Below are 24,499 nucleotides of genomic sequence, written 5' to 3'. Positions count from 1 at the left end.
TCTATCTATCTATCTATCTATCTATCTATTTCATATAGCACATTTCACGTCTATCTATCTATCTATCTATCTATCTATCTATCTATCTATCTATCTATCTATCTATCTATCTATCTATCTATCTATTTCATATAGCACATTTCACGTCTATCTATCTATCTATCTATCTATCTATCTATCTATCTATCTAATATAGCACATTTCACGTTCATCTATCTATCTATCTATCTATCTATCTATCTATCTATCTATCTATCTATCTATCTATCTATCTATCTATCTATCTATCTATTTCATATAGCACATTTCACGTCTATCTATCTCATATAGCACATTTCACGTCTATCTATCTATCTATCTAATAAAAAATGACTTTTCCCTGTCTTCATTGATCTTCTGCATATTTCACCACTCAACCAACAAACTAATCCTTTTACACGATGGACAACAGCCACTGATACAAAACAGGACTAGAGAATGGAGTGGCAGAATTGCCAAAGATAAAAGGATTATATCTTGATTCATGGATCAAACACTTGAAACAGAACCTCAAAATGAAGACCATGGATTTGAGATTGTGATCAAAGCCCTGCGGTCTAAAGTTATGCTCTATAAAAAAAGTCTTTTTTGTTAACCCGTGTGCAGAATACTCGTATGGCAATTTATCTCGGCAGATTAAGGCTGATGAGTGGTGCGCTGCTCACTGCTTGTGCTTCCGAACCAAAGCTACAATCCCCAAGACGCTCATGTCAAACTCACATCCTTTGAACCTGCAAGCCCTGCAGTTTGTCCGGTAAACTCAAAAGACCTTGACTAAAATGTACAAATTAAAGCTCTGCGGATGCAGCTCACCAGCCAGTTTAAAGGAATGTTTGAAAATCGGGCTTGACAGCTGAAGCTGACAAGTTGTGTGAAGGTCGCCAACGGAATGCAAGTCTTTCCTTGAATTCTGTAATTTTTTTTTTTTTTTGGGAGCCAATGTAAGTTTGATTAAACCGATTACAAAAATCCCCCAAGGGCAGCAAGAACCACAGCTTTTAGTGCTTTAAGATCCGGAGGAACTTGGCATCTGCCTTTTCTCCATGCAGCACGGCAGCAATGTAGCAAAACTCACCCTGCTGTGTACCTGTCATCAGCTGTCACCTGAAGGCAACTTACAGGGAAATAATAGAAAACAATACGGAAACTGTGCAAGTGAGGGACAGAATCTAATATTACCAGTGAAGCTAGCCAAACAAAATGCTTTATGTTAAATGGACTTTTTCTGTTCTTTATTTATTTATTATGCCAATGAAGTGAAAATGCCCCCCCCCCCCCCCATTCAAAATTACTTATATTTCCTTCTTGACGCAGCCTGCTAATTGCTTGTGTGATGGGTTAGAACAGAATCCAATGCCATGTCTCATACGTCTCTCAGTGAGAACATTGATTAAAAATGACAAGAAAGCCATCAAACGGTAAAAACAGGAACAATTTCTATGCAGTAGCAAGTGATTAATGAATACCTACACTCAGATCAATCATGGCCCCCGAATGACATGTCAAGCAGGGGCCGCGCTGCTGATACACAGGAACATATGATTATTCCTGAAGTTGCTTAATGTGCGGGGTCTGCTGGCATGTTCAGAGACCCTTTTATTTATCAATCAGTACCTGCATGAAAGCACATAATGTTGGTATTGCTTAGAGACATTTGACAGATTTCAAAAATATATAAAACATGATGTTTGAAGATTTTTGAGCCATCATATGTGTATATAAAGCACAGTGGATCCAGAAAGTATTCAGACCCTTTCACTTTCTGCAAACTTTATTGTGCTGTAGATTTCATTTTAAATGGATACATTTGCCATTTTTGTGCGTCACCTACGCTCAATAACCTGAAATCTTTCATTGAGATGAGAATTCAGACTCTTAATGCAGTAGTTTGTAGAAGCCCCTTTGGCAGTAATTCCAGCTTTGAGTCTGTACAAGCTTTGCACACCTGGATTTGAGCAGTTTATCCCAATCTTCCTGGCAGATCCTCTCAAGCTCCATTAGATTGGAGGGGAAACATCTGTGAACTACCATCTTTTGGTATCTCCACAGATGTTCTACGAAGTTTAAGTCTGGGTTTTGGGTCAATCAGGAACAGTCGGAGACTTGTCCCAAAGCCCATTCAGTGTTATCTTGGCTGTATGCTTCATTGTCATTGTCATGCTGGAAGGTGAACCAGTCTGAGGTTATGTGTACAATGGAGCAGGTTTTCTTCAGGGACCTCTCTTTATTTGGCAGTCTTCCTCCTTCCTTAAACTCTAACCAGTCTCTCTGCCCCTGTCACTGAGAAACACCCCATAGTGTGATGCTGACACCATCATGCTTCACCATATAGTTTGTATTAGGCAGGTGATGAGCAGTGCCTGGTCTTCTCCAGACATAGAGCTTGGAGTTCTGCCCAAAGAGTTCAATTTTTGTCTCCTCGGATTGTGTCCACACTCTTTTTCCTCATGCACTTACAGTCATTTAAATTCTGTTTGGCAAACACCAAGTGGCCTGTCATATACACCTGATTGATGGAGTGCTGCTAAGATAGCCGTCCTTCACCCATCACAGCAGTGGATAGAGGATTGAAACTCTCTTAGAGGGACCATTGGGTTCTTAGTCACTTGTCTAACCAAAGCCTTTCTCACCCAATTACTCAGTTTGGCCTGACAGCCAACACACAAGAGAATCCAATTCACGATTATTAACACCACTGTTATCCTGGGGACACTCAAACTTTAGAAATGGTTTTATCCCCATGCCCTGATCTGTACCTCACCACAATTTGATTGTGAAGGTCTACGGAGAGATCCTTGGACTTCATGGCCTGGTTTTTGTCATTACATGCAGTGTGAATTGTGGGATCTTCAATACACAAGTGTGTGCCTTCCTAAACGGTGTCCAATTGATTCAGTTTGTCACAGGTGGACTGCAATCAAGATCCGGACACTTCTCAAGGAGAATCCAATCAAATAGCACGATTTGAAAAGCCATAGCAAAGGGTCTGAATACTTACAGAGAGATTTCAGTTTTTGATTTTTAATAAATTTGCAAATCTTTCTTACACCATGTTTTCACTTTGTCATTATGGGTTATTGAGTGTAGATTGATGGGTAAAATCTCCTAATTTATCCATTTAAAATTTCATCTACGGTACAATAAAGTGTGCAGAAAGTGAAGGGGTCAGGATACTTTCTGAGGCCCTGTATCTGTATGTGCATTGTAACAGGCAGCCATTTTCTAACCTGCTTAGTCCTGAACAGGGTCATGGGAGTCTGCTGAAGCCTATCCCAGCTAGCTTAGGGCAGAAGGCAGGAACAAACCTTGGACAGGACAGGGTAAACCCACACACATGTTCACACAAGAACCACAAGCAAGGGCCTATTTAGCATCGCCAATTCTCCTCACCTCCATGTCTCTGGACCATGTGGAGAAAGCGGAGCACCCAGAGGAAACCCACGCGGACATGGGTAGAACATACAAACTTAATGAATGGGGGACCCATGATGTAAACCCAGGTTTTCCTTACTGTGAAGCTGCATTGTAACAGGTTTTCACCAGGTTTACAAAAAGCAGAAAACCGAGCAGATCATCTTAAGCCTGAATGAATGCCCTGGATCACTGCAGCACTCTTCTTCAGTGTGGTGTGTTGATATCACTTAACTGTTCCACACAGCAGCCTCACTCCTTAATTCTGTTATTGTGCACTTTATAAAATAAGGGATAATACAAGGGGGTTATGGAATGTCGGTGCAGCTGCTAATGGTGCTCCCTCTTAATAGTACAGTCCTGGATCCAAATTCTGCTCTGGTCACTAGCTCAAGTTTGCACATCCTCCTAACTGGTCCTCTAGCTTCCAAAAACATGCCTGATAATTTGATTGGTTACACTAGATTTCCCAATGTGGATGAATCTGAGAGTGTGTAAACATTCTCTCAGATTGCACCTCTTGAAACGTGGACCTCTAAGAGTTTAGATTAAGCATAGGGAGCCACTTAAAGACCCAACTAGCAACGTAGCCTATCGTGCCAGGGGATAAAGGCGGGGGTACTAACCTCTCTTTTCTTATTTCCACAGAAATAACGAAGCACTTGAATTCACCCGGACTCCCTAAACAACACGCAGCCACTTCCGAGTTCCTTCCTTCCCTCTGGTCCCCTTCTGATGACATCATGAATCCCATCCACCACCACGGTTCCTTCCCAGCATTCTGTCTGCCTGTTTCCAGTCCCACCCCATAAATTGTTCCCCTATGCATACCATTTTGTCTGTTGTAACTGTTAAAGTGAACACTGAAAACCTTGAACTTGAACTTGCAGTATACGGGGCTGGAAAACTCCAATCCTTTATTCTTGTCTGTGCTTTTGTTTTACACTTTCTAGAAAATGAATATACTTGCGTAACAGTACACATTGAAGTTAGCACAACTGTGTTGCAGGGTCATTTTTTTTTAATTATTAAAATGTTGAAGCTTAATAAACAATTCACAAAAAAGTTACCAGATCTGGTGTAAAGAACTGAAGCCTACAGATTCAGTGACTCCTGGACATAAACCTGCTATGATGTAAGTGTTCTTCCCACTTGAAATCCACAGTGGCCTCCATACTGGCTGGGGAGCAGGCCAGTCTTTTGACTGGTGTAACCCAACAGAGGCTCACTTAATGTGGCCTGTTCTCAGGGTTAGGCCTGTTGGCTTCAGGGAAAACTGGCCACAGCAACTAATAAGTCCAAAATACTGTAGCAAATGCCCCAGACAGAGAAAGGATAACTGTTAACCTTTGGCTGAATTTAGGAAGCAGATCTTCATATATCTAAAACATTATTTTCTAAAAGTTTTGAGACAACAAATTGCTACAAAGAGTGCAAAAAGGTAAAGTCAATGCGAGAAGCAAGCAAAATCCCAATGCAGAATCCAAACAGAGTGGTCAAAAAAAAAAACAGTAGAAATGTTCAAAATTCAGTAATTATAAAAACAAAGTAAACACAAAACACAAGAGAACTCACCACCACCAAATGTAGAAGACAATGAACCATATTAGACCAGGGGGTCTCCTCAGTCTTTAGAGGGCTCAAATATGAAGACAGAAGGGTGGCCCTGCCCCTTGGGGAACCACCCACAAAGCACAACATGTGACCAGACATACAAAAATGAAAAATTATAAACATTACATCTCTATTATAATAAAAAAATCATGGGACGAGACGTGACTTTTTGAGAGACTTTTTGGAATGAAGTCTCGTGAGAAGGAGACTTTTAACATGAGATTCGCACCATACTTACAACCATTTTCAAACAAGACCACGGTCATCTCCAGGGGTGTCGAACTCCAGGCCTGGAGGGCCGCAATGACTGCAGGTTTTCATTCCAACCCTTTTCCTTATCACTGACCAGTTTTCATTGCTAATTAATTCATTTTCCCTTCATTTTAATAACCCTGTTTTTAAGGATTCAGTCCTCTGAATTTATTCCTTTCTTCATTAATTGAGAGACAAACAGAAATGAGATGTGAAACAAGCCGACAGATGACCAGCTAAATTGGGATTTCAAACTCCAACCAGTCTCTTAATGAAAAGCTGATTCTTGCTGTTAATAAAACTTGTTATTTAATTCCACAGCTTGCTGCTGCTCTCATTCTGCCACGGCAGACGTTTCTAAAACTGTTGATTTTCTGTTTTTTTTTTTAAGAACATCATCAAAATGTTTTGGTGACCTGAGAGATCAACCTTATTGAGACCTTCGCCTTTCATTATTTTCAGATGTTATGTGCTGAGCACAGGTGAGCTGGTCATGTGGCGGCTTGTTTTGTGTCTCATTATTGTTTGGCTGCTAATTAAGGAAAAAGAGACAACTAAGGGGTCTGAGTCAAGTTAATTAAAACTAAGGCAAAAGAAGTTAATTAGCAGCAAAAACATGTCACAAATGAAGAAGAAGGATAGAATGAAAACCTGCAGCCACTGCGGCCCTCCAGGACCGGAGTTCGACACCTGTGAAGATTGTAACCTCTCAGTCGAGTGAATGCTTTTGGCAGACACACTACCTGCGCTCTCAGCTCTTATAAATTTTATCAGGACAATAATTTTATATGTTCTAGATGACACGTTGTTGTGATGTGAGATTTTACATATAACTTGATGAATATTTTGTACTGTATATCTTTATTTGTGATTTAGACAAAGCAATGTAATTTAGTGTTAACCCCCCTTAGGAATGGGTCTGTTTGAATTTTACGACAGGATTTGGGGGATGCGTGTTTTAAACCAGTTTGGCAAGTGTTTCCTTGCTAAAGTCATTTCTACCCCTGCAAATGGGCTAAGGTGTACTTTAACATATGGTTTGGGGGCAGGTGTTAAGATGTTCTATTTCCCCCATTGGCTGTTTAGAATTGGCTTGTCTCAGAGGCCGTTAAGTACCATGATGTCCTATTTCCTCTAGGGGTTGGACAGAACATCTATAAGTGTATGTGTTTAACCTCACACTCTCTCTCTTACTAACCAACATCTGAAAGAAGCATCTCTCTTGCTAACCTGATGATGAAGACAAGACAATGAAGAGCACAGCTCAGCAGCCATTTTGAACAGACATGTAGCTGAAAGCTAAGCACCAATGATGCCTTAACTAGAGACATTTAAGTAACTAGAAGTCTATGTGCCACCTGAACTACATATCACCATTTATTCAGGTTGTATGGTTGCCAATGTTCAAATGTACTTTGTATTTTGTTATTATTTATGAATATTATCAATAATACATTATTTAAACTGTAACTTAACTTCTGCTTGTCTTTTTACTACATCTAATTGCCTGAGGTTATAAATACAGAAGGGAAGGTGGGGATAAGTTATATACAATAATACCTTATTAACAGTGGTAAGTCTGTGAGATTAGGCATTCTAAGGCTACATATTAATAATACAATTGGGGAAAGTAGAGCAATATATATTACTCTATCAAGACAAAACAATTGGCGTAGTCCGGCAGGATTTTACGGTAACCATTGTTTTGCACCTTGTTAGACAAAACACACGTCAACGACTAAGTGAAGAAGACGGAGCATGGACAATTTGAAAAAGTCGGGTAATTTATTAGAGAGAATGAAACGATATTCACTTACAGGTAGTTATACGTTGTGTTGTCACGATGTAAGTCCAAACACGGAATCAAAATTCAATGCGATCTTGAAGAAAAGTTCATTCCAAATATTGTTTTTACTGAAGTTTTAAAGTAAAAGTGAAAATAATACATATGTAACAATTCCCATGAAAATAACAATCTCTTTAAATTGTATATTCGGTAAACCAAACCTGGGGGTGGGCAAGTGAAGCAAGAAGGGGGCGGAGCCCAATAGTAAATAGTAAATTGTGAATTTCCCCTTGGGGATTAATAAAGTATCTATCTATCTATCTATCTAAATAAATAAATATAATAAACACTAGGGAGCTACGCCCCCTGCTCGCTTTGCTTGGTAACCCCTGGGATGGGCACACTACCTCACAACTGAGCCACATAAATTGCCTCTGTTAGAGAAAGTGATTGTATTTAAAGAGATGGTATACAGAAAAGTATGCGGAGCGCAGGAGGAAGATGGTTTGGTGCTTAGTTATCATAGATAGAAAATCCATTACTTGAGTTTTTCACTACAGCTGCCTATTTTAAACACCAATGAATAATAAGACGTAGTAAAAAGTAAAAGTAAAAAAGTAGAAGTAATAAAGTAAAATGTAATAAAAAGTTAAATTACATTAACGCCTCGTCAAAAACAATACTGTGAATTTCTTTATCCTGTTACTTACATTCTATAAAGGTTGCTCTTTTGTATTTCTGCTCACATATTGTTTGGGATATTTTTCTCTTTTTCGTTTATTGGACAGTTCTCTTTGTTCTCAATTTTTATTATATGCAGCTCTTTTTTTTTGTTCATTTTCTTTTTTCAAAATTCATTATCAGCTCTTGCCACTCTTTATGTATCGTGATCTAAAATTCAACGTTCTTGAATAGATAATTCTGCCTTGCAATTATAACCAATTGCGTTGAAGGGCGAGTTAGCACTGCGAGTGTGGCGGAGAGGTGCGGAGAGAGGATGTGTGCAGTAGGAGTAACGATTGGGCAAGTGGTCTGGAGGGGAGCGGTCAGGGCTCAATAACGTGGACACGGCGGAAAACTTTTTTAAAATAATAAAGAGATATAGAAAATACTTGAAATTAAACAAAAAAGTAATTTAAACAAGTAATCCTCCTTAATAAAAGGATACAGTTGTGCTTAAAAGTTTGTGAACCCTTTAGAATTTTCTATATTTCTGCATAAATATGACCTAAAACATCATTAGATTTTCACTCAAGTCCTAAAAGTAGATAAAGAGAAACCAGTTAAACAAATGAGACAAAAAAATTATACTTGGTCATTTATTTATTAAGGAAAATGATTGAATATTACATATTTGTGAGTGGCAAAAGTATGTGAACTTTTGCTTTCAGTATCTGGTGTGACCCCCCTTTGCATCAATAACTGCAACTAAACATTTCTGGTAACTGTTGATCAGTCCTGCACACCGGCTTGGAGGAATTTTAGCCCATTCCTCCGTACAGAACAGCTTCAGCTCTGGGATGTTGGTGGGTTTCCTCACATTAACTGCTCACTTCAGGTCCTTCCACAACATTTCGATTGGATTAAGGTCAGGACTTTGACTTGGCCATTCCAAAACATTAACTTTATTCTTCTTTAACCATTCTTTGGTAGAACGGCTTGTGTGCTTAGGGTCGTTGTCTTGCTGCATGACCCACCTTCTTTTGAGATTCAGTTCATGGACAGATGTCCTGACATTTTCCTTTAGAATTCTCTGATATAATTCAGAATTCATTGTTCCATCAATGAAGGCAAGCCATCCTGGCCCAGATGCAGCAAAACAGGCCCAAACTATGATACTACCACCACCACGTTTCACAGATGGGATAAGGTTCTTATGCTGGAATACAGTGTTTTCCTTTCTCCAAACATAACGCTTTTCATTTAAACCAAAAAGTTCTATTTTGGTCTCATCCGTCCACAAAACATTCTTCCAATAGCCTTCAGGTTTGTCCAAGTGATCTTTAGCAAACTGCAGACGAGCAGCAATGTTTTTTTTTTGGAGAGCAGTGGCTTTCTCCTTGCAACCCTGCCATGCACACCATTGTTGTTCAGTGTTCTCCTGATGGTGGACTCATGAACATGAACATTAGCCAATGTGAGGGAGGCCTTCAGTTGCTTAGAAGTTACCCTGGGGTCCTTTGTGACCTCGCCGACTATTACACGCCCTGCTCTTGGAGTGATCTTTGTTGGTCGACCACTCCTGGGGAGGGTAACAGTGGTCTTGAATTTCCTCCATTTGTACACAATCTGTCTGACTGTGGATTGGTGGAGTCCAAACTCTTTAGAGATGGTTTTGTAACCTTTTCCAGCCTGATGAGCATCAACAACTCTTTTTGTGAGGTCCTCAGAAATCTCCTTTGTTCGTGCCATGATACACTTCCACAAACATGTGTTGTGAAGAGCAGACTTTGATAGATCCCTGTTCTTTAAATACCACAGGGTGCCCACTCACACCTGATTGTCACCCCATTGATTGAAAACACCGGACTCGAATTTCACCTTCAAACTAACTGCTAATCCTAGAGGTTCACATACTTTTGCCACTCACAAATATGTAATATTCGATAATCTTCCTTAATAAATAAATGACCAAGTATAATACTTTTGTCTCATTTGTTTAACTGGTTTCTCTTTATCTACTTTTAGGACTTGAGTGAAAATCTGATGATGTTTTAGGTCATATTTATGCAGAAATATAGAAAATTCTAAAGGGTTCACAAACTTTCAAGCACAACTGTAAGTGCCTGTGTGTCTGTTTTGGGGGTCTCTCCGGTTGCTGTCACTCTGTCATTCCAAGAGATCACAAACATTTTTAGTAATAAAAAACATTGCATTTGTCATTCCAACAGAAGGTGCCCACAAACATTAACATGGCTTTTACGAATCCCATAACAAGTGGCATATAATAAAGGGTGCGACACTGAGGTCTATGTTCATTACTTAGATTTCAACTTATCTTACAGGAGTAGCACAACTAGTACAGAACATAAATGAGCCGAACCAAGAGAAATCCTGGGCCTGTTATCAGTCCAGACTTCATTAGCATTAGCGTGTCTTCACTGGGATGGGTCTCTGTCTTCCAGAAGTTTAACACAGGACTGAGCTCTGCCCTTTACCACTTTATTGGTGCCCTGGCCCCATGATAATAAACACATGATGCCCCTGCTTGTTATCTTGTGAACAATACATCAGCAAAGATCTTGGTACATTTGTGCGCAAGGAGACTGTAACCTTCTAAAGGTGAAGGCCATTATCTAAAGTACTGCATAGAGGAAAAGGATGAAAGGAGAATAGTAGGAGCTGCAGACATTAGCAAATGTATCGGGGTGGGAGATAAGGGGCTCAAAGGTAAATTAGCTGGTTGGCTTGTGTGAATGCAAACACCCTGAACGTTAACACGCAGGACACATCTATGGAGTTGGCTTCATCCTAATGAAGATCACTGGGCCAAAAGTGATGCCAGCAATGAAGGGAATAGCCCACCCTGGCTTGGACATTTGTGCAGCTACAACATAAAAATGAATAATTAATTGTATTTATAAGAGCGCTTTTCTAACTGCTCAAAGAGCTTTACTTAGACAGTGGGGAGCCACTTCAACTACCACCAGTGTGTAGCATCCATCTGGGCATGGCAGCCATTGTTGCGCCAGTCTGCTCACCACACATTAGCCGTTAAGCAGTGAAGGGGCAAGAGAGACAGATAGCAAGTTAGACGCAGGGGATAATTAGGGGGCCAAAATGACCCCGGGACTTTGAGAAACACCCCACTCTTTCTCAAAACTGCCCAGGCGACCAGAGAGAATCAGCACCTCAGTTTTAAATCTCATCCAAATGATATCAGACATTTTTAAAGCACAGAGTCCCCAATTACCCCTCACATGAGTCGAGTTAAATGTTTAACTCTGTCATTAATGTCAGAGCTGTCATGTGTTTGGTCCTACCCACCGGGTCAAACCTTCTCCAGTGTGGCCGTCAGTGCACCGGGGCATTGAGATCCACACATGTAGACCACAGTGTTAGCGCCCCCATAAGAAAAGCTTTTCCTAGATGGTCTCCCACAGGTCCAGACAGGTGGAGGACCTGTTCTGAAGCGCCAGAACCATGATATGCATACACCATCCTGCACTCTGGGACCACCAGTAGGTTTTGTGGGTGCTTTAAAGATCATATGGGGTGCAGCCACCTGAATTCATGCACGCACGTGGAAAACACGCATGTTGAAACATAAGCCATGTCAGGTTTGTGTGACGTTAGGGAACATTTTCAGTACATAAAGAAGTGAAATTCAGAATGGATGTCCTTACGTGTCGGGGGGTGGGGGAACCTAAAGGGCTTGAATGAGGGTAATTCCATGCCGGACCACGGGGTGGCAGAGTGCACTGATCCTTTCTCTTTTTCCTCTGCAGACCAACTATGGCAGGGGTCCCCAACCCCTGGTCTGACAGCCGGGCCGCGAGAGAACTGCCGGCAATGGAGAATCACTCAGACTTTTCAGAACGCGTGGCGGGACGGGGCTTTGCAGCGGCGCAGAGAGACTGAGGTGAGAGAGGATCACAACAAAGTATTTTGATGGTCCGGACAGTTTCCTCATATGACACGAGTCTATAGAAATCTCGTTACTACGAAGTACATTCGGCAGATACTTTCATTATAACGAAGTGACTTTGAAATGCTTGAATGAATCATCCGCAGAGCAGTTAGACCTGTGGTCAGCAGCTCAGAATTTGGGTGACCAGATGTTCTCCAAAAGGAGGACATGTCCTCTTTTTTAACATGGTTTCCTCGGTATCCTTCAAAAGGGTGACCTCAATTGGGCGCGGCGAATAAAGGCGCACGTAAATAAAGGCGAGCTTCAAAAGGGCCACCTCAATTGAGTGCGGCGAATAATGGCGTTCGTAGATAATAATAGATAGATAATAATAAAATATCTATGTGGCATTGCACATAGTTGCGTTTGCCTTTATTCGCCACGCCCAATTGAGGTCGCCCTTTTGAAGCTCGCCTTTTTGTGCGTGCCCTTATTGAATAGAACCGTCCTCCAGGCATTCCAAAAATTCGTTAAGATGTCTTCCTTTCACAGAATCACGAACAGAGTTGACCATTTTTGACTAATTACATATGATATATACCAAGAATGAGCAGCTTAAAGTGTGCGCGTTTTTCTTCGCTATACCAAGGCACAACGCCAACGTCGAACAAGCGTTCTCGCTCATCACCTCTCAGTGGACAAAGGAGAGAAACAGGCTCTCAATCCAGTCAGTCCGGGGAATAATTCTGACAGAGTACGACTTCAAGAACACATTGTGTCAAGAATTCTACACCTACGTTGCTGGAAACAATGACCTCTTGCGGAAAGTTGGATCATCTGAGAAGTATGACATAACATAGGCGTAAACATACGTTTTTTTTTTTCTAAAGACATTGTTTAGTTTATGTTTATTATCTAATGATAATATTCAAGTTTCAGTTTCTTAGGTTGCTCACTAAATTGTAACCACTATATGTCACATATGGTAACCGTGGAGTTGGAAAATATATTTGGTAATTTTTGTCCTCCTTTTTGACTGTCGGTGTCCCCCTTTATAGCCAAACCCATCTGGTCAACCTAGCTCAGATGTGCACGTTTGCACAATGATCCCCAAACAGAAACACTGTAAAAAAAAAAATTCTTTCTTCGAACTTTCCTCATACTGTTTTACTTTTTGTTGCTGTTTTTGTTTTCTGTGGTTTTCAGTGATACCTTTTGCTTATTGTTTTTCAACATCGTTGTGAATTTCCCCGTGGGATCAATAAATTACAGTGGAACCTCGGTTTGCGAGCATAATTCGTTCCGGAAACGTGCTCGTAGTCCAAAGCACTCATATATCAAAGTGAATTTCCCCATAAGAAATAATGGAAACTCAGATGATTTGTTCCACAACCCAAAACTATTCATATAAAAATGATTAATACAAAATATAAAGTAAAATACATAAAACAAATTAACTTGCACTTTACCTTTGAAAAGAATCATGGCTGGTGTGAGTGAGTTTCTAAACTCTTGTGGGATTGCACCCAACGGGACGACACGCGGAAGAGCGTCCCAAAGCAATCACAGTCTCCCAGCGCTGCAGCAGTTCGCCGTAAAAGCGAATCCGAAAAGATCGCAGACATGCTATAAGCGCCTGCCGTCAATGGGAGATACAAGGAACAAGGAACATTATAAATGTGCAGGGCCCTGCCTGACTACTGTGTCTGTGTATAAATAACCGCACTGTTGCTGTTTCAAGCTGAATAAAGCTGGTGTTGCTAAAGTACTGAGACTCAGCTTCTTGTTTTAGGGTGCAAGACGGGGACTCGCACGTCACAGCACACACGCGCGCGCGAGCACACGCACACACGAGCGCGCGCGAGCACACGCACACACGAGCGCGCGCGAGCACACGCACACACACACACACGCGCGCGCACATACAGTCACAATGCTAATACTGTAGTAAACACTATATGCTCGTACGGATGTTGACTATATGAGTGAGGCACGCCGACTCAGACGGAGAATAGGAGATGATTTCCCACAATCCCGCAGCGAGAGAGAGAGAAGAACCATCAGCTCAGTTGTGATCACATGACGCTCAGCAGACAAACTACTCGTACTGCAAGACCTCGCTCGTTTATCAAGTGAAAATTTATTAAAAATTTTTGCTCGTCTTGCAAAACACTTGTAAACCAAGTTACTCGCAAACCGAGGTTCCACTCTATCTATCTATCTATCTATCTATCTATCTATCTATCTATCTATCTATCTATCTATCTATCTATCTGAAAAACATCCATTGGAATTTAACTCAATAGCCAGGTTTCCATCCAAGGAGTTTTTGCGAAAAAATATTTAGCGCTTCAATTTTTTTACCGATATAGCTGATGGAAATGCTAATTATCGATAAAATGTTGTACATGTCGACATAATATTTTTCCGTTTAACTTTAGCGCATAAATTCCACATCGATACTTCAGATGTCGCAAAAACTACATTGGAAACAGTTTTTGTCGCAAAAAAGGGCTTTAACGCAAATAAATGTGTCACATTTTCATCACGTGCAATCAAAACGAGAATGGCGGAGCGGTTCGCATGGTCTGATGAAGAGAGTTTTTTTTTTTGATTAAACGTCGTTATTTTGTATTAATTCAAATTTCAGTTTTAATTAAAAACCTTAAGGGAAGCAGGTTAATTCAGTTGTTATCGCACTGTGAAGGGATGTTGAAAGGTAGGCTCACCTGTACAGATCCGATGCTGCAAACACAGCTGCATCATACTGGCACTTCCAGGAGTGCCAACGCAAATGTCTCGTATCATGCACCTGTCATCAACAAGGGCCTGGAGAACAATAGATGGCCACCCTTTGCGATTAATGTAATCGCGGTAGCCTTCCGTCGGGGGAAGAATAGGCACAAGCGTGCCATCCAGCGCACCGTAAATCTGTGGCACAAGATGCACCAAGGAATTGCGGTATGCAATTTCATTGGCCTCTGCTACAGTCGGAAGTCTGATATAACGGCGCATTAATTTTTCTTTAATAGCGGTGCACACAGCATATACACATCGATGGACGGTAGTTTTACTAACCCCGAAAGTTTCTCCAACTACTCTATACTCGGCGCAGGTTGCCAGCTTGTAAAGGGCGATGGCAATCCGCTTTTGGGTTGGAACCGGTGGTCGTTGGCAACCTGTGATGGGCGCAACATCAGGACTGATGAATCCACACAACATCTCAAACGTCGGCCGTGTCATTATAAAATGTTGCAGCCAGAGATTTTCTGTGAAGTGTCTCTCCACCACCTCCTCCCAGAAGGTCTTATTCCATCGTCTCTCCCATACCCGTGGGTTTCGTCGCACTGGGGTACTTTCTTCGAGCTCTAGGGCTATCAGACAAGCAACTGCTTCATTCTGCTGTCGTCTTCGGATATTATGTACAATTCCAATTATTTGTGAAACTGAAATAACAGTAAGCTGGCAAATTTCAAAAAACTGTCTGAATAATCTCTCCATTTCTTTGTTTCTTTGTTTAGTGGAGGGGGTGTAACGTGGAAAACAAAAGGTAGATAATTTGCGACATACACAAAATTATGTATGGAAACGGCTCAAGGGCAGATTTTTTTCGCGATACAACAAAAGTTATGCGACAGTTCGTTTTGGGGGGGGGATGACGTCATCACGCACACCATTTTATCGATAAAAAGCCAGTTGGATGGAAACAGGCTGGAGACAGCAAATTTCGCATATTTTTTTTACGTATATTCTGTTTGTCGATAACAAAACGTTGCAAAAAACTGGATGGAAACTTAGCTATTGTCACCCTCCTATAGAAACGGCAGACACGAAAAAACGATAACAGTGTTAATGTTTGTGATGTGCAATCTGTTGGAATGACAAATGCAATGCATATATCTTTGTTATATGCAAAAAAAGAAGAAAAATCTCGGGTTGCAAACATATGCGAACTGCTTAATAACTTAATAATAATAGAAATGTAATGTAAATTGTGTATAAAACTGCCCTACGAACCTGCCCTGAATCCTCAGAATCCTGCTCCCCAAAAACGGTCCCTGGAAAAATTTGCTTCTAATAAAGTGGTCCTTGCTGTCAAAAAGGTTGGGGACCACTGAACTACGGGACACTTCTGCCGCTTCCTGTCCCGATGGCGTCGTTTCCCCAAAAACAGCCATTATGTCTGTTGCAAGTCAGTTCTGTCTTGGACTCAAGTCTGTAAAGTCCTATCACTCTTTTATTTTTTCCATGACCAATTTTCAAGTATACGGGGTGGCTACCCCAAACCTGTTTTGTGGAGTCTTTTGTATCATTTACAATACAATACAGTACAATTTATTTTTTATACAACCCAAAATCACACAAGGAGTGCCGCGATGGGCTTTAACAGGCCTTGCCTTTTGACAGCCCCCCAGCCTTGACTCTCTAAGAAGACAAAACTCCCAAAAAAACCCTTGTAGGGGGAAAATAAATGGAAGAAACCTTGGGAAAGGCAGTTCAAAGAGAGACCCCTTTTCCAGGTAGGTTGGGCGTGCAGTGGGTGTCAATACAAATATTATTATTAATAAATCAAATAAGAGAACACAAGTGATCATCAAACACCAAGTGGTGGAACGTTTCCTTCACTATTGGTGAGCAGTTGAGCTCTCTATGGCAGGACTGAAGGAATCTAACAGAACAGCTCTCTTCATCCATTGGTTCATTTGCATAACATATTCAAATGTATTTTAATATGGACCAATCATGGAGCAGATCATTTTTAGGTCTTTTCAATCACAGACCTACTGTATGAGTGTCTCGTACTATATATAATCTGAAGGCCCCATAATAGAGATGTCTTGTGTAAATATCTGGTTCATATAATAAGACTTCTTAAATGTCATTTAGCATCAGAGCACACCGTAATAAGTTCAAATCTTAGATGATTTCAGGGTGTACTTTGATGCTCTGCTACAGATGAAGTCGGAAGTCCTACTTTAACAGGCAGGCCCCTTTCTCTGTTCCAGTGACCAGCCCTTTGTGACACTCGCGTGGACCACTTGATTCTCTGCCTTTCACTCAGGTTGTGGAAATCCACTCTTCTTCATTTAAACTTCCTTGACTGATCTGCAGAACAGATTAACACGACATCTTTCTCAAGCGCTGAAAAATGGATCTCTGCGGCGAGATTGGATTGGAGTCGGGGGGCCAGTGATTGGCACTGTTTCCTCCACCTCTGCTCTCATTCTTCAATTTGGGGGGGATTGGGATGAGAATGGAGCATTGAGGGTTAGGGTGGTCTTTGAACCATTTACTGTTCCTTATGCAGTATTTAGCAAAATAGCTTCACACGTTCTTTTTCCTTCTCGTCTCCAGCATTTATTTCAATAACGTTTTCATTACATTTTGAACTAAGCGACCACCGCTCTGAGTTAAAAATGAGATTATTACCACAAAACAGTTAGAATTTGCTTTGCAGATTTTTGAAACTGGCAAAGTCTATACAGTAGTGAAATATGGACAGTTACGTCCTCTAGAACATTCCTTAATTTTGAAGTTAGACAGTTTAACTAAATACGTACGCATAGAGTATCTGTTGCCCAAATTCACCATTAAAGTTTCTAAATTCAAGCAAAGGTATGCATTGTTCAGTTACAAAACAGTAAAAGATGTGCTGGCATGAGGCCTCACTGCACTGTAAAAACTTACAGCTTATACTTCTTGCCTGGAGAGAAAGATGATGCCAGGCTTTCTTAAACATTAGTGGCATTGCATCAGAGAGCAGCGCAATTCGAGCTTTAATAATGAGAGCCTAATTTATGTGTGCTGGGCACCAACTGCGGAGAAGCAACTCACAAACTGGCAAAATGCAGCCAAACGTTAGGAAAAAATGGAAACCATGCTGACAAGGGTGGGCCTCATCTATTAGCAATCCAAAAAGTGTGTGCGGTGGGGTACGTCAACAAACGAAAATGAAAATACTGTTAAAATTACAAAACAGCCTGAGATGTGGAGAGACAAGAGAGTGCTGAATGCTTCAGTAAAAATGCTGTAATGGGAGAAGCTGACCTGCTCTGGAGCTTCTGCCGTTGAGTGTAAGATTGGTTTGGGGGGCATCGCTTCATGTTTATGATGTGCTAGGTGAGCCACAGGACAGTCTGAGACGTTACAGTACATTATGAAAAAGAGTTATCGATAATAATAATAGGTGGTACGGTGGCGCAGTGGGTAGCGCTGCTGCCTCGCAGTTAGGAGTCCTGGGTTCGCTTCCCGGGTCCCCCCTGCGTGGAGTTTGCATGTTCTCCCCGTGTCTGTGTGGGTTTCCTCCCACAGTCTAAACACATGCAGGTTAGGTGCATTGGCGATTCTAAATTGTCCCTATTGTGTGCTTGGTGTGTGTGTGTGTGTGTGTGTGTGTGTGTGCCCTGCGGTGAGCGGGCTCCCTGCCCAGGGTTTTTTCCTGCCTTGTGCCCTGTGCTGGCTGGGATTGGCTCTGGCAGACCCCCGTGACCCTGTGTTAGGATATAGCAGGTTGGAGAATGGCTGACTGAATAATAATAACAATAAACTTAGAAAGTATTTTAGGAAATAACTGTAAAGCTACCAACACAACTTGTATCCATGAAGTGCTAAGCTATTAGCTAAGATATTACTATTCAATGAGTATTAGTCATGTTCTTGTAAGTAGTTTCTGCTGCCTTGTTAATGTGTTTATTGAACTGTAAAGTGTCCTTGAGTGTATGAAAAGCGCTACATAAATAAAACATATTATTATTATTATTATTATTATTATTATTATTATTAGCATAGTGTGTCAAGTAAAGATATGTTTTATAAAATTAATTGGATGTGACAGTCACTTCATCCAGAGAAGGTTCCTGCTTTGTGTCTGATGCTGCTGGAAAAGACCGCAGCTCCTCACACCCTGAGCTGAGTAAGAACCGAACCTGGATGGATGGATGGATGGATGGAACAACTTTCACTGGTTTTTAAATTTAAACTTTTTTTTTTACTACTATACTTGGCAGCATTAAATAATTTCAGATATTAATCATTATTTTTTTTTTTTACAAAAACATACAAATCCCTAGCAATAAGGACGTCTTCCTTTATGAAACGTACGCAAACAATGACACTTTACAAAGGTCAGCTGAAGCGTGATCCGTAGTGACTGGTGTTAGCTGACAAGTCACAGCATTTAATTTGAGATGTTTGTGTTTTGCATGTGCTTCTTTTACATATAAAATAATCAGTTGTACATTTTACTTGCTTCAACAATAATACAAACTTTATTATTATTATTATTATTATCCATCCATCCATCCATTTTCCAACCCGCTATATCCTAACTACAGGGTCACGGGGGTCTGCTGGAGCCAATCCCAGCCAACACAGGGCACAAGGCAGGAGCCAATCCCGGGCAGGGTGCCAACCCACCGCAGATTATTATTATTATTATTATTATTATTATTATTATTATTATTATCCATCCATCCAAGCCGCTATATCCTAACTACAGGGTCACGAGGTCTGCTGGAGCCAATCCCAGCCAACACAGGGCACAAGGCAGGAGCCAATCCCGGGCAGGGTGCCAACCCACCGCAGATTATTATTATTATTATTATTATTATTATTATTATTATTATCCATCCATCCAAGCCGCTATATCCTAACTACAGGGTCACGAGGTCTGCTGGAGCCAATCCCAGCCAACACAGGGCACAAGGCAGGAGCCAATCCCGGGCAGGGTGCCAACCCACCGCAGATTATTATTATTATTATTATTATTATTATTATTATCCATCCATCCAAGCTGCTATATCCTAACTACAGGGTCACGAGGTCTGCTGGAGCCAATCCCAGCCAACACAGGGCACAAGGCAGGAGCCAATCCCGGGCAGGGTGCCAACCCACCACAGATTATTATTATTATTATTATTATTATTATTATCCATCCATCCAAGCCGCTATATCCTAACTACAGGGTCACGAGGTCTGCTGGAGCCAATCCAGCCAACACAGGGCACAAGGCAGGAGCCAATCCCGGGCAGGGTGCCAACCCACCGCAGATTATTATTATTATTATTATTATTATTATTATTATTATTATTATTATTATCCATCCATCCAAGCCGCTATATCCTAACTACAGGGTCACGAGGTCTGCTGGAGCCAATCCCAGCCAACACAGGGCGCAAGGCAGGAAACAAACCCTGACACGGGGAGAACATGCGAACTCCATGCAGGGAGGACCCAGGAAGTGAACCCAGGTCTCCTTACAGCGAGGCAGCACTACCACTGCGCCACCGTGCCAACCATTATTATTATTATTATTATTATGATTATTGTTATTATTATCATCATCCAGCTAGCTTCATAGAATCTTACTCTTAAACGTAACAGTCCCATACTGGCACTTTACTGGGCTCTCTGGTTCTTTGTAAGACTCATTGCATCATAAAGAACCTTTTGATTCTGTGATGGGTTCTTTGCATATGACATTAAGCTTTGAAAAGCTTCCTAATATTTGGGTAAAACAGAAATCTTTAAGGTATAGTCGGCAGGATACTAGCAAATCAAAAATAACCTGAACTTAGCCTGTGTAACCATACGCAGCATGAGACCTTTTAAAATCAGCTATTTCACAAATCTCTGTGGTTAAGGATCGGAGTATACAAAGTTTCTTTCTGGAATCTTCATATGGATGGGTGGTTGTTTTGGGAACCAAAATTGCTTCCCTTATGGCATCACTCGGAAGGACCACTTTGGCACCTTTATTTTAAGGTCCATACTATGACAAAGAACCTGACAAAGAAACTAATGTAATTTTTCGAACGTATTATCTCTGAAGTCCCAACACACTTAATGTGAAGAACCGCAACACTGCAAGAGACTGATTGTGAAGTAACTCATAAAACTTTCATCAGTTACAGCACTATGACATCATATCAAGATGGCTCTGAAATGTTACTACCAAAATAAGCAAAATGAATCCATTCTTTGGTGCAACATGTTAATATGATGCCCCTTAATTAACATTCTTAAAATTCTGAGAGTTTTTTTTTTTTGTTGTTGTTCCTGAACAAGATTCCATTATTGATAAATTTGAAAGACAGAGCAATTCTGGGGCAACCCTAACGACCACTTATAAAACCGTGCAAAGACATTACAGATATTTATTACATTTACATTTACTTATTTGCCTGACGCCCTTATCCAAGCTGACGTACATTTTGAGATGCACCCTGATGCATTTCTTTTGCTTCGTTTTTTTCCAGTTGGAGCCCAGGCAGGTGAAGTGACTTACTCAGGGTCACACATATTGTCAGTAATAGTGAAATCTGAACACATAACTTTAGGTTTTGAAGTCCACAGCCTTAACCACATGTAAACGTAATTGAAAATAGTTTAGATATACGACTATCTGATTTACGAGGCTGATTTTTCCAACACAAAGTAACTGGGGGCGATAACAAAATCCGGATTTGCCTTCCCGTAAAGCCACTGTCCGTTTCGCTCGTTCTCCTTTTGTCTGCGAGGTGTTCATCTTATTCCCTTTTTCCCCACATCCTGAACATCTGCATATTGTGCGGACTGCTTAGTAAATTAGGAGTGAGCCTTCCTTGGCGCCTGGTGTTTCCCGCACGGGATTTGCCTGCCCTGTCTCTGCTTTTGAATCAGAAAACTCAGGGATGGGTTTTATCGGTTTAATACTCTCCGTCTTGTCATTAACTAAAAAATACCATCGAAATCACAGCCTCATTCGTGTATCCATTATCAGGCCCACTTAATCCAGTCCAAGGTCGAGGGAGTCGCAGTCTACTGAAGTAGAAGCAGGCGAGGCAGGAACTAACCCTGGACGAGATGCCCGGTCATTAAAGCGCATGCTCGCTAGCACACTCACTCATGCAGGGAATGTTTAAGGCTACCCTTCCTTTTGAGTACAATGAATACAGTTGTACTAATACAATATTACATTGAAACTTATACCTAATCGAGTTGGAACGAGGGACGAAACTACATGCGATATCTACACGCTCAAGCGCACACGTAATATACCGTAATGGTGGGGAAACACTTGAAGACCCTCCCAAGTGCGCACCGCCTGTTTAATGTCGCGCGGTCGCTTTCTCAGTGTTGCGTAATGTGCGATACAATGTAGGGGTTTAACTTGTTTTCTTAATAAGTAACAAACGTATGACGTGTGAATGTGCACACTCAGTTGTACATTATAGTTTGTATTCCTTTCATATGTACTCTTCATTATTATACAGTATGTAATAACCCGGCACCCTTGCTTTGGAGCATTAAGCGGGTTTTGTTAAAGGACGGACGGTTAGCGCGTCAAGCTGCAGTTCTTGTCCAGGGTGCTGAAATGGTCGGACTTGCCATATCCTAGCCCAGAAGTAGAAACCTGTTAGGATTTCCGTTTAATTTTCGAATCGACTTCATCTAATACAATGTGGCGCGGTAATTATGAACTATGACGTGACATTCAATTTTTAGTAACACTGATTTATATAATAATAAAATGTGACGAACTGCCTCTACCTGCTTTACAGTTTAGACACTGCAGTCGTAAGATGGAATAGCTTATATTTTCCACGCGTGTTGTGTCTGAAGTATTTATGTCTTTTCTGCACTTATTTCATGATTGTGAGATGTTCCTCGACGACAAGCACTTCTTAGACATATTTACAGAGTATTTTGAGTTTTGCTTTTGTACCGTTCATTCTTATTTACATGCACGTGCTTATAGAATTTGACCCTCCCCTTTCTAAAACGTGAGCGTTAAACAAGTGACTGTCTACCAAATTTTTACTGATTTTTTTTTTCTGCATGTCTTTCCTTTCTTTTTATTTAATTTACTGAAATGGTAACTACTGGAAAAGCTGCTTTTGGCAACGCAAGCATTTTTGAGGGAAATTGAGAGAGGGTGCAAAATCGTGAAACTAGAAAGAAAGAAAGAAAGAAAGAAAAAGAAAGATAGATAGATAGATAGATAGATAGATAGATAGATAGATAGATAGATAGATAGATAGATAGATAGATAGATAGATAGATAGATAGATAGATAGATTTTCGTCTCCTTTAATACTTAAAAATGTCAGCCACTTCATACCTCCTTTTTTCAAAACCAAGCATTAAAACAAATTTTATTTGTAAATACCGTGTATATACACTCCTGTACTAATTGTTCTGATGACCTGTGCAGCGCCAGGTTGAGTATTCCTGTATTTTATGACTGAATGAGCGGATTATCCAATTGGCTTTAAACTTGAAATATTCTATTAAATGCCTCAACTTAGTTTTTCCGTTAGTTTCGCAAAAGCGTGTGGACCTCGACATTCACAGAGTTTACGACTTCTTCGCTTTCTCCGACTTGCCAATTTAAACCTTGAACCAATATTTTCCACAAGCCCAGATATAATCAAGGCACTTACCTGCACGATACGGTGACCTCAATTTTAGTAGCAGGAACTGTAGAGTGAAGAGGGTCGAATTCCCCTATAGACGCCATTCTCCGCCTGTGATTCTTTAGGATATTCCCACACTTTGAAAATGTATTCTTTTTCAAACAAAGTGCAATGCCCTTCTAAAGAAGCCACCCCTCTGTTTACAGAACAGTCGCTACTACGCGCCACGGTACAGCAGACAGGAGCCTCCTTGACTTCATTTAAGAGCACAAAACTCCGTTTTTTTTCCTTCCATATGACAGCCAGAAAGATGTGAAGTCGGCACCGGGCTTTGACTCCGATCGGCGGCTCTCTCGCCTCCTTTCGCTTTTTCTTTTCCTTTCTAGACCATCTGCAGGTGGCAGCAGTGACTGTAGAAAATAAACATACACGCGAAAGAGGTGTTTTGGTTCATTTCCCTTCCTTTAGATCCTCATACATAGTCTGAAAAACATACCGAGAACGAGTTTTAATTAATGTAACAAAATGCGTCAAAAATAAATAAATAAATAAAACAGACGTTTTGCTTATGCATTATTTAAAGTATTTAACAGAAAAAATGACTTGATCTTTTATAGTAGCATAGTAGTGAAGTAAAATATAGTGTGCATATTTTCAGTATGCATATTTTATTTTAAAGGTGGGCACAGGTGGACTGTCTTCCCAGCAGGGATTAATGGATTAATTGCAGCCTCTTGCCATTCCACGAGGATGGACAGCCTGAATGGTTCGGCATCCCAGATGGTTGTTCTTCCCTTTCCCGGTCAGGAGGCTAATAAATTAAAACATCTAATATAGTGAGCTCAAGACTTCTGCACCCTGGTTTAAAAGTTAAGGAAGCTGATTATATGTATGTATGTATGTATGTATGTATGTATGTATGTATGTATGTATGTATGTATGTATGTATGTATGTTTTGACATTAATCTTCCACTAAATTCTAATAGGAGATTGAAGGGAACCTTAATGAAACAGTAACTGCAAAAATGAATACCTTTTAAAACTTGTTTCATTGACAAGATCATTTAGCATCCAGTGTTATGGTATTAACTAGGTGTTCTACCTGGCTTTATCCATAAAAGTGATAAAGTGTATGTTGCACACATACAATTGAAAAAAAATATAGATAGATAGATAGATAGATAGATAGATAGATAGATAGATAGATAGATAGATAGATAGATAGATAGATAGATAGATAGATAGATAGATAGATAGATGTAAATGCTTATGACCTCCTCACTGTGGCAGAATGACAGACGTGTATTTTTAGTATTACTTTCAATCATATGCTTCTGAGTTTATTAAGCCCTTGCAAACTTTTATTGTGAAATTAACTGTAAGACTTGGAGAAATACTGTAGCAAAGGACAGTTAGTTGAACAGGAATGG

At 40.6% G+C, this 24,499-nt stretch overlaps 1 protein-coding gene across 1 annotated transcript in view; it reads right to left on the bottom strand.

Moving 5' to 3' along the window:
* cpne9 (copine family member IX) overlaps positions 1-23,434 on the bottom strand; it is a 737,722-nt gene extending 714,288 nt beyond the window's left edge. Inside the window, exon 1 of the mRNA XM_028824197.2 lies at positions 23,096-23,434. Coding sequence (XP_028680030.1) covers positions 23,096-23,172 — 77 coding nt within the window. The 5' untranslated portion in view covers positions 23,173-23,434. The remainder of the gene's footprint in view (positions 1-23,095) is intronic.
* Positions 23,435-24,499: the final 1,065 nt, after the last annotated feature.

The sequence above is a fragment of the Erpetoichthys calabaricus genome, chromosome 18 (assembly GCF_900747795.2).
Source record: "Erpetoichthys calabaricus chromosome 18, fErpCal1.3, whole genome shotgun sequence".
In the NCBI taxonomy this organism is placed as follows: domain Eukaryota; kingdom Metazoa; phylum Chordata; class Cladistia; order Polypteriformes; family Polypteridae; genus Erpetoichthys; species Erpetoichthys calabaricus.
Note: the sequence above shows the minus strand (reverse complement) of the source record. Positions and strands in the feature narration are given on the sequence as shown.